This window comes from Lissotriton helveticus, chromosome 4_1 (genome assembly GCF_964261635.1).
Source record: "Lissotriton helveticus chromosome 4_1, aLisHel1.1, whole genome shotgun sequence".
NCBI classification, from domain to species: domain Eukaryota; kingdom Metazoa; phylum Chordata; class Amphibia; order Caudata; family Salamandridae; genus Lissotriton; species Lissotriton helveticus.
Window position 1 is genome coordinate 381,372,517 of NC_136063.1, and position 17,273 is coordinate 381,389,789.

Below are 17,273 nucleotides of genomic sequence, written 5' to 3' on the forward strand. Positions count from 1 at the left end.
TTTTAGTTTAACAAAGCTCTCAGTTATCCACAATTCCTATTGGGTGCACCTTACAACTAACCCTTCCGGATTGCCCAACGGTCGTCAGAGAAGTGTTTATGTCTTTCCCAAACTACTAAGGTATACAATCCCTGCCGTTCTATGTAGGCCCACATATTTTAAACTTTTTGAAGCGCTAAGCCTCCTTTCTGAATTTGCACATGTACAGCGGGCCCTCCCAGCCTTTAAGCAGGTTGTCGGTCCATTTAGGATCCAATTGGAGCTCTCTGTGTTTACTCATCCAAAACAAGGCCCCGACCCGCAAGTTGGTGGCCAACCTGCTTAAGCTTCCATTAGAATATTCTATATGTGCACATCTCATGTGGGGCTCCCATTCCGCATGTTGGTGGTCGTCCTGCCTACTATTTTAATGAAGTAGCCCTTCATACTCCTCATTTAAAATAAATATAAGGTCGATGCGCATTTGCCGCCCGCCCCACAGTCAGCAAGGACATCAGCTCTATACCCAATGAACATTCGAATGTCAAAGTGGAGAGATAAACTCTGTTCCTCTTTGACAGAGCTAACATTCTAATAATCCCATTGTAAAGGAACTGGTATCTTAGCTCTTTAACCCTGCTTGTTCTCACCGTGCGCACTCGTTCCCAGCCATGAGCCTGGCTGTCTATCATAAATCCTTCCAAATTAAAGTCCTGTGGCTGTGAACCAGCTTTTTCACTTCATGGACTGCTTAGTTGTTCACATCATGCATTAAAACATCTCAACCTTTATTTACTTGAGGAATTCTGTCTGCCGCATAGATGACAATATGCTTTCAAATTAAGGGATGAATCCCAGAGTCCCGTATGGTTGATAAGTAGCCAACTGTTATTAATGGGGTTTCTAGTTAGAGTAGGGTATGCACTTTAACCAGGCAGAACCCACCACTCTAGTCAGAGCAAGTAAATTACACACCAAAGATAACCTGTGCTCACCTCCTAGAAATGCGGCGCAGAGCAGGCAGTATTATCATCAGAGGAAATGTGTAAAGCATTTGTGCACCACACTAACACAATGAATACACCACAAAGGATTATATAAAAATATAAATCATATATCGTACAAAAAAAATAGATCAAAATGAGATGAGTTAGAAATACTGTGCATATCCTCCAAATATTGGAATTACACTGGTTATCCTGACAATGCAAGGATTCATATGACATGCATCGTAACATCAGTAAATCATTTCACAAGGGGTATAGCGAAAAAACATTACCTAAGCATCACTGTACTTGTATTGGACCCCCAGACACCTTCCAATGAATGCAGTAGATAATGCCATGAATGCAAAAATAACATGCAATGACTTTTAGGGCAGGTAGTGCAGTAAGTAATGAACAAAACATCAATCACTACTGACCAGTATTAGTACACAGATCACTATGACATGGTAGGGCCTGCATACCTGGGCTTCTATTAGACATGATATATTAGTTAAGCTCACATTGTAGGCCGCAGAATGACCTGTGTGCATACACCACTTGCTATGGCAATTATCCCCCAGTGGCCCATTCCGGAGTGGGTATACTCTGTTGACGACTTACCCCATTGCCCCCAGGCACTGTAGCAGGTAAGGAGGGGAGGGGGCACACTCCCTGTATGTTAGCTTGAGAAGACCCGGCTGAGCAAGCAAAAGGTGGCAGCCTGCGAACTTGTGGGGAAGTTGCAGGCAGTGCTTTCCTTGATATGGTCCCTACTCCTGAGGGTCAGCCGACATGAGTACCGGAAATGCCTTGTTGGCTTGGCATCATACCTGGCAGAGACACGGCTCGGGGCTTGGCCCACCCTTTGTGGGCAGCGCAAAATCAGTGAAGTTGATTGCTCGGGGTTGCCTGGCAACGTGATCCTGGTGCGGGGCTTCCTGGAAAAGGAGGTGGCATTGTGATACTCTTGGCGCACCCTCGCAGGCAAAAGGGGGCTTGTGACCTGCACCCACACAGGGGTGCGTCGGTCCGAGTGGTAATTGTCACGCTCACTTGGTACTGATTTTGAAAGAGGTCAGGAGCAATAGCAAGTACTTCCCACTAACTGGGAAAAAGTGAAGCACTCACAACATGCTTAGTGATTGAAAAGGAAGTGGAAGTATAAAGGACTCACCAGGCATTAGTTTGAGACAGTTAAGGAGCCGAAAACCACACTAGAGTTATAAGCACAGAAAAATGTCCACTTTCTAACATAGTAATTTAAAAGTGGCCTGTCTAACATAGTAATGTAAAATCCAACTACACCAGTAAGCAGGATTTTTCACCACTATTCCAAACATTCCTTTCAGTTCAGGAATTACTACTTAGACACCTTTGAGGGAATTCTGGGGTATTTATCTTATGCTGCTTCCTGTGGTATGACAAAATGCTATGTCATGAGACATGTCATGAGGTTCCAGAACCGGTGGGTTGAAAGGAAAAAGGAGACATGATGAGAGGCTGGGAAGGAGCTAGAGCTGTTGGTGTTGGCTGAGGTGTTTTTCTTGTACTTGAATAAAAGCATATTTACATCTACCTTTGTAGTGTCTATCTTCTTTACATTGGCGACAAGCTGGAAAAGCACCCATCATCTCAATACGTTCCTGTTAGAACTGGGGGTCTCTAGTTGGCAGAGGTAGGTACCACTGTCCAAATAGGGACCCTTGCTTCTAGTCAGGGTAAGGAGGAAACACTCTTTAGATAACCTCTGCTCACCCCCTTGGTAGCTTGGCACAGCAGTCAGGCTTATCCAAAAGCAATGTGTAAAGTATTTGTACCAACACTCACAGTAACACAGTGAAAACACCACAAACTGACTCCACAACAGTTTAGAAAAATAAAGGTATTTAATCTAAACTACACAAGACCAAAACAACAAAAATCCAACATACACAGTTCAAGAATATGGTTGCAAAAGAGTTCTTAAGGTTGCGATAAAATAATCCACAGTTGCGTGAAAAGTTCACAGTTGCGTCACATTTTGCCAACAGTACCTTTTAAAAGCGACAAAGTTCCAAAGCAGAAGCTGGTGCGGTGGAAAACAAGCGATGTGTTACTCCTGAGAACCTGGGGAGGCGATGCGACAACCCCGCTGCAGCAGCGGGCGTGTTGCGACGAATCCGGTCTGTATGGGGAGGAAGGCGGACTTGTATGGATTCCGGTGCGTAGGTTCCATAGGAAGTTTTCTCTCGCAAAGGCACGATGTGATGATGTTTGGAGTTAGGACGATCTCCGGGGCGACGATGCGCGGACCAGCGGCGATCTCTCTCTCGCAGCTCCTCGATGCGATGGCTTCTGCGACGTCACTCGCAGCGACGTGATAAGGTCCCCAAGCAAGCGGTGCGGCGATCTCACCCAGCGACGACAGGCTCTGCGACGACACTCGCAGAGATGGTAATCTTCCTGCACCGGTCTGGTGCATCCCGCAAACGAAGGATTAGACGGCTCTGGCAGCGGCAACAGGCGCTCGAGGATCTCTGCCTTCTTAGCGGCAGGAATTTCCTCGCACTGTCGGGGATGCGTTCCGCAAGCGAGCGGTGCGACAAAACTGGCAGAAAGTCTTTAAAAGCTTGGTTTCCAGCTTCCTCACACAGGTACAACTTCCAGAGACACCACAACTGGCCCAAGCACTCTAAGAAGGACATAACTCTCTAATTTTTATGGTCTGGGGTCCTGTACTTATACCCCTAAAAGTCTTTGTCCCTTTGTGCAGGAGGGCTCTGAGCCTGGTCTGAACCAGTTATGGGTGTTCCTTGAGCACTTTGTTTTCCTGGCCTCTCCTCTCCATTCAGAGAGAGGGGCAGGGTCGTCAGCCGCCCAGCAGGAGGTGGAACCAGCAGTGTGGAGGGAAAGCACAGCCCTGGAGCACTTTGTTGACATGATTCCTTCTCTCCTTTCACAGTGCAGGGCACAGACATCAGACGCACCACAGTGGGTGGAGCCAGCACTGTGGGGGGCAGGCACCGTCATATTCAGGTCCCAGGTGCAACTCCTCCCTCCCATTAAGATGCAGTTCTTTCTGTTCACCAATGGGCTGACTCATTCTGTCTACTGAAATCCCCCAGCCCTGCCACTCACAAACCAAACAGTCAATTCACAAACAACAAAAGCACACAGTAAGGTCAGACAAGAGAACAGCCACTTTCTAAAAAGTGCTGTTCTCAAACACAGGATTTAAAAACCACCTTTCCTAAAAGATGTGTTATTGAATTCTGAGTTCAGGGATACCAGACTTTTATGTCCTATCTTGCTCCTACGGGAAGATATGCAGGTAACCACTGTACGCAGCATTCCCCAGTATAGCCCATGGGCAAGATAGCCTTACAATAGTTAAAAACGAAAATGGCTGTAATTTCTACCAGAGCATGTCACCTGCACATGCTCTACCTTCCACGTACACTGCACCCTGCCCAGGGGGGTACCTTGGGCCTTCCATAGGGGTGTCCAATGTGTACAGAAAGGGAAGGGTTAGGCCTGGTCAGTGGGGACACTGACCAGGTTGACATGGCAGTCCACAGACTGCACACAGGCACTGCAGTGGCAGGCCTGAGACACTATTTTTGGGCTGATCATGTGGGTGGCACAATCAGTGCTACAGGCCAACTAATAGCATTTGAATCACCAGCCATGGCACCCTCAGTGCATTTTACTGGTCTTGCACGACCAGGTAGCTGCTCTTTGGGCTTTCACCCCTTCGGTGCGCATGACGCCCCTCGGCTGTCATGCGTCACGGTGGGCGTGTGCAGAGGACGGCCGGGGGCCATTCGAATCCCGCCCACTATTTAAATCGCCCCCACAGGGCGAAAATGTGCGCAGCACTGAGGGGGTTAAAATTGCATGTCTCTAGTTCTACAGATTTCCTTTTTGTCATTCTGCTGGAAAATTATTTATTAAATTTAACTCCATTTTTCTAAGTTGGTGTGGGGTTTTTCTTGTGTTATGTTGTCACTTTATTACTCTTTGAAGTGCTGTATAAATACTTTACACAATGCCTTTAAGTTAATCCTAGCTGCTCTGTGCCAAGCTATGAGAGGGTTCAGCACAGGTTAATTTGGAGTTTGCTTGTGACTTCTCGCTCACAAGAATAGTGGTTGTTGCTTGAGGAGGGTTTCAGCTCCCTCAACCAGTGACCCAATTTCTTACATTCAATATTTAACTATTATCACCCCTGAAATACCAAATGAATTGATCAATTACAAAATACAATTTCACAATGTGTGGGCCAAATTATCCAGCCAGTGGCAAACGTTTGTGAAGTGCACTTAGTAAAGTTGCAGATTTTACCTTACCAAACGTTGGCAAATTGTTTCTGCAAAACAAATTTCAGTGGGTGAATGTTTCTCGAAATATCTTTGGGGTTTGGTTCTCCTGCAGAACCTATATTTAGCATTTGTTTTGCTTCTTCCATGCGAAAAGAAAGAGTAGGCAAAATTCCAAGAATTGGACACCACTTTTACTGAAATGGTTTTGTATATGTGTATTCCACTATTTAGCTGTTACATCTTGATAGAATGTTCATTGGTTTACGTCATATTTTACTCTATTCTTGCTACTACTGCTCTCATGCTAAACTCTGACAAAATGTGTCGATGTTAACTACTTTTAGACTAGTGCTCTGCTATGGGTTCTATCACAACCCATCACTCATCTACTGTCGTAATATGTTGTGATTTTTTTCGACTCTATTATAATTCTGTTCTGCAAAATCCTCGGACAGATTTTCCTTGTTGTTCATCTAGAAACATTATCTTGTTGAAACCCCAAAGACCTCGGAAAGATAAGCAAATGCGTATTTAAAAAAATAAAATAGGCAAGCTAATGTGACAGCATTATTTTGTCTATCACAATGTGTTGTTTACCTATGGTTCTTACAACTTTGTCTAAAGATGCGATGCTTCCTCTAATATGGACTCTCAAAAATTTGAATGTAAATAAAGATTTGTACATTAGCATTGTGGGAATGAGTTGATATTTGTACTATGTTGACATCCCTGGCACCCTTTAAACAAAAGGCTATAAGCATTGTAAAATGTATTCACAATGCTGGCATCCATAATGTCCAGCGAAAATATCTACCTACTCTTGTTGACAGAAAACTGCCAGTGAAGGACTTAAAGCTTTTCTTTCAATCCCACTGCCTGTGTTTTATAAATGTCTCTCTTTGTCACTATTTCCTATTTTTCTTTTCCTCTTTTTTCCCCTCATTTTTCTGATTTCTCTATTGCCCTGGATCACCATCTGTGATGAAAAATAAGTCCTGGTCTCCAAAAAAATGAGTGCCGATGTAAATCGCTATAATGTACTACAGACAGCAGCATCTACCACAGAATCAGTGTTCAATAATGTTTACCATTCATGTATGATGTTTAGCTGCAAAAGACATTGGCACACATGACTTTAAGCTACGTTATAAAAGTAAGTCCCCTGGAAAAATTGCTCTTGAAACAGCGGCTACACTAGAAGAACTAGAGCTTGATATATAAATATTCTTGTTGTGACCAGAAAGATATTTTGCAAACTGGTCTACGGCTGTGAGAAATAACCTAATACCACAAAATAAGGAATCTGAATAGGTTGCAGTTTAACTACCTAATGACTATTATAGATTGCCAATTGTGACTCACTCCTATTGGTCTCAATCATAGGGTTGGTGGCCCACAAGGGTCAGCATATCATCATTTCTTTGATTTATTTTAAATACAGAAAACTTTTATTTCAAAGCAGTCTGATTTCCTCAAAGTAAACTGCACCGGTTTTAATAAAAAACAAGTTTTATATTTTAAACAGTTCAGTGAGAGTTAAAAGTGGTCCCCTAGACCACTTTATACATCACTTGAAAGTTTTATCCCAATTCACAAAGGGGAATGGGTACTAATGAGATGGTTGTATGACAGATAATGCCCCTACAACGCTGCCCGAACAATGAATGAGTCTCAACAATGCATTCCTTTAGCACGCAATTTTGTGGTAAGGGAATGACTGGTAAAGGGATATGAGTGGTAAAGATCACACTCTAGCCCTCCCCAGTTTTGAGCCCCAAAAACAACCTGAACCCTGAGGCCTAAAAACAACCCTGACACCCGCTGGGCTTTAAAACCAACCCTGCCCCCCCCCCCCCCGAACCCTAAAAAAAACACCGACCCCCCCTGAGCCCTGAAAATAACACTAACTAACCCAAGCCCTAAAAACAACCCAACTCCCCCTTGAGCTCTCAAATGACCTCTACCACTACAATGTACCACTCCACTCTCCCAAAACCCAGCACCACTTACCGGATCACAACCTGGACCCTCCTCTCCCAATAATTCCTCTTCCTGTGCCCACCCATCCACGCAGCTAGACCGCGCACTGCCTGAACCACACATATGCTTGGTTAAGGCATATGCATGGTTACGGCAAGCGTGGTTCCACTTGCGGGAAAATGACACGTGTGGCTAAGCCCATGTTGTAAAGGCCATTTCCCTAAGGAGACTCATTTCCTTTTGCAAATTAGTACCTGTCATGTTGTGCAGAGCGCCACACGCAGGAACCACACAGGACACAGATTGGCTGCAGAGGTACTTCTTTATTTTGGTATCTCGTCCGTCCGTCTGGGCACGTCCGTCCTCGTCCTCGTCCTGCTAGATACTGTCCTTTTCCTGTCCGTCCACAGGAAGTGGTCTGGTGACCTGGTCACCGCCCTGTGACCCACAGGGTCCTAGTGTCCGGCATCTGTCTCAGTCATAGTCATCACATCTCCCCCCCTGTCGCAACAAAGTCTTTTCTGCATGCACAAATTCCTGGTATGCTGTCCACACTATGGAAGAGAGAGAGCGAGGGAGAGAGAGAGAGAGAGAGGGAGAGAGAGAGAGAGAGAGAGAGAGCGAGAGAGAGAGAGAGAGAGAGAGAGAGAGAGTCTCTACATTTCTTCTATCAGTCTCTTTGTCTTTTTGCACTCTCTTCTTGGTCTTTGTTCTCCGCTCTGTTCATGTTCTCCGCCTTCTTCTTTGTGTGTTTTCACCTCTCCGTTTGTTCCTTGCTCTCTTTCTTCCCCTTCCGGTGTTGTTATTGCTCTTTCCCCTTCCTCCATCTTGAGCTCCTTGAAGTGTGAGCTGTTTCTTGTTATTTTCCGATGATCTGAGATCGCAGTCACCATTGACCCTTTTACTCCAGTCACTACTAGAGGATCTTTTGAAAAAGGGCTGTCAGATTTCCTTTGCTGTGTTTGTTTCACTATTACTAAATCTCCTTCTTTTAGCTTGTGTTCAGCTGCATTTCTCTTTTTGTCAGCATATTCTTTCATTTTCTTTTTCTCTTGACTGTCTCTTTCGGCAATCTCTCTTCTGTTGCTGTCTGTTGTGGCCTCTGTTTGTGGTAGCCTTGTCCTGCTTGCTCTTCCTAACACCAGTTCTGCTGGACATCTGCCCGTGGTGCTGTGAGGGGTGTTCCTGTAGTCTCGTAGCACTTGACAAAGCGCTTGCCCAATTGAGATCTGTGTCAACTTTGCTCGCTGAATTGCTCTTTTGATGGTCCCCATAAACCGTTCTGCCATTCCGTTGGCTTGTGGCCACAGAGGAGTTATTTACCTGTGTTTGATTCCCAGGTAGTCCATGAACCTGCGGAATTCTTCTCCTGAAAATGGAGGCCCATTGTCTGTTTTCAGTGTTTGTGGTGAGCCCCAGGCAGCAAATATGTCGTCTAACACAGGTAGGGTTGCACCTGCCGATGTCGACGACACTTCCCTTCACTATTGGAAATCTTGAAAATTCGTCAATCACTACCAGCAGGTACTTTCCAGTCTCTAGTGGCCCATAGAAGTCTGCTGCTAGTTCTGTCCATACTGCCAAGGGCAGTTCCGACATCTTCAACGGTGTGGGCTTACTAGACGATCCTGTTACTTGACAGGTGTGGCATTGTGACACTTCATCCTCCACCATTCTGTCCAGTCCTGGGAACCACACTCTTTCTCTCAACATCTTCTTTGTCGCTACCATTCCTCTGTGTGACTCATGAGCTATCTTAACGGTCCTCTTCCTCAGCCGATGTGGTATTACAATCCTTGGACCTCTCATCATGACTCCGTTCTCCGTCTCAGACAGCTCTTCGCCAATCTTTTTGAACGCCAGCAGTTCTTCTTTGTCGACCCCGTCTTCTGTGACAGTGTTGCTATTGATATGTCTCCATCTTTGTAGCCTCACTATCGCCCCTATTGCCTTCATTGTTGGGTCTCTTTTTGTCTCTCGCTCCAATTCTTCACTTGTTATTGACGCTGGAGTGTTTTGCTTCACAATGAAGTTCAGATAGTCTTCTGCCATTGTGGTACCACCCTTTTGGTGCGGGAGCGGGTGCCGCGACATATAGTCAGCTGGGTTTTGGTCTTTGCCTGGTTTGTGCACTATTTTGAAATTATAGTCCATCAGCCTTATTCCCCACCTTTCTATTCTTGGTGGTATTTTCGCATTTGGGTTGCCATATATGGTCACTAGTGCTTGGTGGTCCGTCACTATTGTGAAGGGTTTTCCATATATGAACATGTGGTAGTGTTCGCATGCCCATACTACTGCCAAGCTCTCCTTCTCTGGCTGAGAGTATGCTCTCTCGACATCTGACAGACTCTTGCTTCCGTAGGCTACTATCTGTCGAGGTGAATCCTTTCCAGGTTTGTGTTGTGCTAGTATTGCGCCCAGACCTACCGGGCTGGCGTCTACTGTTAGTTCAGTGCATAAGTTCGGGTCGAAATATGCCAAATGGTCTACTGCCGTTACGGACGCTCTTATTTCTTCAAACGCCTTTTTGCACTCTGTGGTCCATTCAAATGCGTGTCCTTGTTTTGTCAGTTCTCTCAATGGTGTGCTCACCGTTGCGAAGTCTTTTATATACCTCGCGCAGTAGCTGGCAAGGCCCAGAAAGGATCGCACTTCAGCGACGTCTTTTGGTTCACTCGTTTTCTCAAGCGTGTCTATCTTGCTCCGGTCCGGCCTCATTCCTTTCCGTGAGAATATGTGTCCGAAAAAGACTAATTCTTCCTTTCCCAGTTCACATTTCTTCTCATTTACTGTCAGGCCCACCTCTACTAGCCGTGAGCACACTTCCCTTAGTGCCGTGTCGTGTTCTCCGTCTGACTTCCGAAAGACCAGAATGTCATCGCTGTAGTTGAGACTGTTCCTTATCGGTCTTATTATCTGCCTGATCGTTTCTTGAAATATTTCTGCTGCTGAAGATATTCCAAAGCTCAGCCTTTTGTAGCGAAACAATCCTAGGTGCGTTGAGAATGTCGTTATGTATCTGGACTGTTCGTCCAGCTCCAATTGATGGTATCCCTTGCACAGGTCTAGTTTGGAGAATTTCCTCATTCCTGTCAGGCAACTTATCATGTCGTCCAGATGTGGCCCCGGATGCCGTTCTCTTTCTATGGCTGTGTTTGGTATTCTCATATCCACACAAATTCTTATCTGTGTGGTGTCCTTTTTTGGTACAGCCACTATTGGGGACACCCATGGCGTTGGCCCTTCTGCTGGCTCAATGATGTCCTGTGCTAGTAGGGCCTTTATTTCTTCCTCCACCTGAGGTTGTAGATGGATTGGTACCCTTAGGTGGTGTTGTGCAACTGGCCTGACAGCTTCATTTATGTGCAGCGTTATTTGTCTTCCTTTCAGATTTCCTAGTCCTTCCGTCAAGTTTGGGAATTCCTGTAGTATGCTCTCCTTTTCCGACATGTGGTACGTCATTTTCAGTAGGCCCATTAGTTTTGCTGTTACATTGCTCAGTAGACACGGTGCGGGGATGTCCCCTCGTAGCACGTGTACTTCTTCTGTGACAGTCTTGCCCTTGTGCGTCATGGTGTCCGTGAATTTTCCCATGTTCGTGACAGGATTTTGTGCACCCCCCGTAAATACTCTTACGCTTGATGGTTGTAGCGGTGGCTTCCTCTTCATCTTGTCATATTCTGTGGCACACATGATGTTGCACGTGGCTCCGCTGTCCAGTACAAATTCAGTTTGGTGGGGCCCTACTTCAATGGTCACCCAGTCCGTCTTCTTTATTGACTTCCTGTCTATTAGCCTAATGTGTTCCTCTTCATGCCCTCCATCTGTGGTCATGAGGTATAGGCGTTCTACTTTTCTTGTTGTTTCTTCCTCTTCCTCTTCTCCTCCTGACTCTCCAGACGAGCTCCTCTCCGTCGCGTCCATGTGCCGCACATGTCTTGTTGTTGCTGCTCTTGGCCTTCCGGGCCTGCCGCGTTCACTTTTAAACTGCCCACCTTGGCACATGGTAGCGAAATGGTTGCTTCTGTTGCATTTCTTGCATGTTTGACCGAATGCTGGGCATGGTCCTCTGTGAGGGAATTCCAGACCGCACCTGTAGCACTGGGAACTTTGTTTCTTCGCCGCTTGTTCCTTGTGTCCTCCCTTCCAGTTCCCTTTCTTGCCTGCGTCTGACATCCTATGTTTTTGCTCTCCCTTTCGGTCCATCTGTTTCGCTTGTACCATTGCTTTTGCTTCGGCCCTTGCTAGATCTAAAATCTTTTCTAGGGTGATCGGTTCCTTCAGTAGTCTTGTGCGAAATTCCGTGTCCCGGCAGCCTTCTATCAGTTTAAGGCGAAGTGCCTGTTCATTGTCGTATTTTCCAAAGTCGCAATGTGCTACTAGCTTTCTCAGCCTTGTTGCGAAATCATCCATTGACTCTTCTGGTTGCTGGTATGCCATGTGAAAGGAATATCTCTCAAAGTCGACATTTCTTTGGGGGTCAAACTTGGCCGTTAGACATTTTTTTAACTTCTCGTAGGTCTCTAATTCACTCTGTGGCAGTGTTATGAGGAGGTCATCCACCTCATCCCCCACATAGTTTAGGAATAGATCCAGTTTTTTATCGTCCACCACGTCAGTCGCCTTCATGTATCGTTCAAATTTGATGATCCATTTCTCCCACCGGATGCCCACTTGTGGTTCCGATACAGTGAAAGGCACTGGTCTGCGGAATTGTGCACTTTGCTTGGTTTCTGACATTTCTCTTGTTCCTTTCTGTTCTCTGCTCTATTGCTGCTTGTTCACACCTTATTTTCTTATTTTGTCTCTTTTGCCTTTGCTTATGCTTGTTTGTGCCTTTTTCTTACTTTCCTTCCTTTTCTTTCTTTTGTCCTTTTATTTGCCCCTTTTCTTCTTGTTTTTCTCTTATGCCCACTTGCTGTCCTTATTTCTCCGTCTTTGTGCCTTTTCTTCTCTTCTATCAGCACTTTCCACTCTTTAATTAGTATTCTTTAGTATTTTCGCCCTTTGCCTGACTTTAAGATGGCCGCCGCGCTCGTTCTCTGTTCCTATTGGCTTGTACAGCCTGATTTTAAGATGGCCGCCCTCTTCTCGCGAGACTACGCGGCCAATCGCGATGCAGCCTGACTTCAAAATGGCCGCCGCGCTTGTTCTTCGTCCCTATTGGCCCTCGCGCCTGGCCCCAATATGGCCGCCGAGACTCTCACGAGAGCTCGCGCTGGCTTTTCTTTTGTTCTTTGAAACTCGCGCTCTTTGGCTGGCGCTTACCGGGCTCGTTTCTTCTTCGTTCGCGGCGGTCGGGGTGGGCTCCCACGTCGCTGCTTTCTTCTTGATGGCGCTGCACTCTTCCCTCTTCCTTTTTGACCACGACGCAATCCAGGGTGGGCTCCTGGTTTAACTCACGATGTTCCGATGGGCACAGCATGCAGTTCGTCGAACCTTCGTCGCCAGATGTCGTGTTGTGCAGGGCGCCACGCGCAGGAACCACACAGGACACAGATTGGCTGCAGAGGTACTTCTTTATTTTGGTATCTCGTCCGTCCGTCTGGGCACGTCCGTCCTCGTCCTCGTCCTGCTAGATACTGTCCTTTTCCTGTCCGTCCACAGGAAGTGGTCTGGTGACCTGGTCACCGCCCTGTGACCCACAGGGTCCTAGTGTCCGGCATCTGTCTCAGTCATAGTCATCACAGTACCCACCCCCAACTTTGGGGTCAGTAATGTTTCAATGGCTTATGACCGCTATTATGTGAAAACCCATTGCTATATATCAATAGGAATCACAATTTGGAAGGAATACCCACAACAAACCTTGCAAATTGCAATTTGTTCTCTATTTATAACCCCATTTTGCGAGTCAGAAAAAATTTACTGACTCCTAAAATGGGTTCAAGACATATTTATTATATTTTTTGCAGTTGCAAACCCACCCATTTTTTCAATTGCAGGGTTTGCGACCACAAAAGTTTTTTGGACCCTAAGCGCTAATTTGTAAAAGCAAATATCTGAAATGTTTTTTATCTGGAATATGTTTCTCCCGAATATAGCACATAAATCAGCCTGTGAATTTGGCTCCCTTTAGATTTCACGCTATCCGAGTTTAATAAGAAAAAATCTGCGCAGTAAAAAAGAAGACCTTCATTTGGGAAAAACCTTGAGTTCTCTCATAGAAGGAAGTCACTTCAATTTTCAAATGTAAAAACACGAAAGTAGGACATTCCATCTTCCATAGATTCATTCTCAAATTGTATGTTTTGGACTACTAGGTATTGACCTCAGCCAGCTTGAGTCACTATCATCTCAGTGAAACATTTATTTTTCCTTTACTTCTTTCTTGCAAGACACTAGACTAACAACACTGTGCATTATGACAAATATAAGGGTTCTAAGTAACTTTCGAGGTTCAGGTTACCTTGCTCATTTACATACATGAAGAACTAGTTTTTTGTAAAATAGGAATATTTTTGATATTCACAATATACAAATATGTCTTGGTGACCATAAATATTCACAGCTTAGCTTAGAATGCAATTGCAACGCCTGCATAAGAATCAGGCAGGTCAACACCATTATTCATCAACCAGCGTGCTGGCTTAGTCTGAGTAGTGGTAAGTCATCAAAACACTTGAATTTCATGTCATTGACAGTATTTTGTGGGAATGAACAACTAGTTTCATTTATGTTTGTCTCATGCACCCTGCTATTCTTGATTGACAGGTCCTCCTTACTGACCAAGAGTGCTTCAGAACATAGGGTCCACCCACGTGTCATCACACTACACACCCGCTGACAGCTCTTCTTTAGATGGTATGCGCAGATCAGAAGGGCCTTATCTAATTTACCCGGTTCTGCATCATCATGCAGGCAACCAGTTGAGGTTAACTGCAGTACCAGGTTCTCAACGCCAGGAATGGGACAGTCATAAAGCCTCATGATAATAAGTGTCATATCACACGGGATGGCCAGCGCTCGTGCCAGGACCACCTGTATGAATGTCCTATATAAATGATAATAAGAGTAATATCACACGGCATGCCCAGCATTCGTACCACGACCACCTGTATGAATGTCCTATATAAATGATAATAAGAGTCATATCACACGGGATGCCCAGCGATCATGCCAGGACCACCTGTATGAATGTCCTATATAAATGATAATAAGAGTAATATCACACGGGATGCCCAGCATTCGTACCAGGACCACCTGTATGAATGAAATGTCCTATATAGATGATAATAAGAGTAATATCACATGGGATGCCCAGCATTAGTACCACGACCACCTGTGTGAATGTCCTATATAAATGATAATAAGAATAATATCACACGGAATGCCCAACGTTCATGCCAGAGCCACTGTATCATTGTCCTATATAAATGATAATAAGTCTAATATCACACGGGATGCCCAGTGTTCGTGCCAGGACCGCCTGTATGATTGTCCTATATAAATTATAATAAGAGTAATCTCACAAAGGATGCCCAGCATTCGTGCCAGGACCACCTGTATGATTGTCCTACATAAATGATAATAAGCATAATATCACACGGGATGCCCAGCATTCGTGCCAGGACCACCTGTGTGATTGTCCTACATAAATGATAATAAGCATAATATCACACGGGATGCCCAGCATTCGTGACAGGACCACCTGTATGATTGTCCTACATAAATCATAATAAGCCTAATATCACACGGGATGCCCAGCATTCGTGCCAGGACCACCTGTATGATTGTCCTACATAAATGAGAATAGGCGTAATATCACACAGGATGCCCAACATTCGTGCCAGGACCACCTGTATGATTGTCCTACATAAATGATAATAATCCTAATATCACACGGGATGCCCAGCATTCGTGCCAGGACCACCTGTGTGATTGTCCTACATAAATGATAATAAGCATAATATCACACGGGATGCCCAGCATTCGTGACAGGACCACCTGTATGATTGTCCTACATAAATGATAATAAGCCTAATATCACACGGGATGCCCAGCATTCGTGCCAGGACCACCTGTATGATTGTCCTACATAAATGAGAATAGGCGTAATATCACACGGGATGCCCAACATTCGTGCCAGGACCACCTGTATGATTGTCCTACATAAATGATAATAAGCCTAATATCACACGGGATGCCCAGCATTCGTGCCAGGACCACCTGTATGATTGTCCTACATAAATGAGAATAGGCGTAATATCACACGGGATGCCCAGCATTCGTGCCAGGACCACCTGTGTGATTGTCCTACATAAATGATAATAAGCATAATATCACACGGGATGCCCAGCATTCGTGCCAGGACCACCTGTATGATTGTCCTACATAAATGATAATAGGCGTAATATCACACGGGATGCCCAACATTCGTGCCAGGACCACCTGTGTGATTGTCCTACATAAATGATAATAAGCATAATATCACACGGGATGCCCAGCATTCGTGACAGGACCACCTGTATGATTGTCCTACATAAATGATAATAAGCCTAATATCACACGGGATGCCCAGCATTCGTGCCAGGACCACCTGTATGATTGTCCTACATAAATGATAATAGGCGTAATATCACACGGGATGCCCAACATTCGTGCCAGGACCACCTGTATGATTGTCCTACATAAATGATAATAAGCATAATATCACACGGGATGCCCAGCATTCGTGCCAGGACCACCTGTATGATTGTCCTACATAAATGATATTAAGCCTAATATCACACGGGATGCCCAGCATTCGTGCCAGGACCACCTGTATGATTGTCCTACATAAATGATAATAGGCGTAATATCACACGGGATGCCCAACATTCGTGCCAGGACCGCCTGTGTGATTGTCCTATATAAATGAAAATAAGAGTAATATCACACGGGATGCCCAGTATTCGTGCCAGGATCACCTGTATGATTGTCCTATATAAATGATGATAAGCGTAATATCAAACAGGATGCCCAGCGTTCGTACCAGGACCACCTGTATGAACGTCCTATATGCATGATAACAATGGTAATATTACAGAGTAAGAATTTCGAGTGTTTAGCGACTACAGCTGTGGAGGATGCACGTGCGGATAGTACGTCTCTTTCAAGGATGGTCTGCTCAAGTCAGATGGAAAAGACCCCACTCAGCCTTTGGGATCCCTCTGGCTGCCAACCGGTCATGCTCAGATGGTCAGCCCTGCAAAATGAATTGCTTGGATAGAATAATGCTGCAGAATATTAACTTCAGGGGGTTCCATTTAAATTCTCTGCAATAAAAAACCACAGCCAGCAGTACTGGGAGACTATCTTGCGACCGTGTAAAGTTGTCCCCAAACGACTCTTGCAGTGTTGACGGTGATAATGTGGCAAATAAGTGTAAATTATTTTCTGAAACTGTGTGCGTCATTTCGTTCACAAATAAACGTAGTTCCTCTTCCCTAGGGCTTTGGCAGCGCATCTGGTGAGTACTGGCTGGGGAACGAATTCATCTTCGCCATCACCAGCCAGCGGCTGTACTCTCTGAGGATCGAACTGACGGACTGGGAATCAAACCGAGCTCACTCGCAGTACGACCGCTTCCACGTGGGAAACGAAAAGCAGAATTACAGGTAAACATCCTGCTGCGTAAATTGTCAAATTCGGTGATCTCTTCAAAATATTCTCCTAATACTGGAGCCAGTCCTGCTTTATTAAATGCAATATAATGGCAGAAAACGATTGTAAATAATATAATGCTCTTCCTTCGATAAGGGTAACTAACAGCAAGGGTGAGGGAAAGATTTAACTTCAAAAGAGTAATTGGCAATGCACTGTCTCTGTCCTCCTACTTATTCTCCCTAAGAATTCCTGGTAAAACCGAGTCTGATTTCAAGTGGGCAGAAGTGTTCCTAACATTTGTAACATTCCTTCACTAAAGAAATGTTAGGAACATCTATACGTTTTGGAACACAATTACACAGAACTGCTCTTTATCCCTTGTTGTGAGAACGTCCAACAAAGGTGCATGCACAAAACATGAACAATCTAAAAGCTA

The 17,273-nt window shown here is 45.1% G+C and overlaps 1 protein-coding gene across 1 annotated transcript in view; it reads left to right on the plus strand.

The window, feature by feature from the left end:
- ANGPT1 (angiopoietin 1) overlaps positions 1 to 17,273 on the plus strand; it is a 1,261,453-nt gene that overhangs the window by 931,607 nt on the left and 312,573 nt on the right. Inside the window, exon 7 of the mRNA XM_078686885.1 lies at positions 16,682 to 16,848. Coding sequence (XP_078543011.1) covers positions 16,682 to 16,848 — 167 coding nt within the window. The remainder of the gene's footprint in view (positions 1 to 16,681; positions 16,849 to 17,273) is intronic.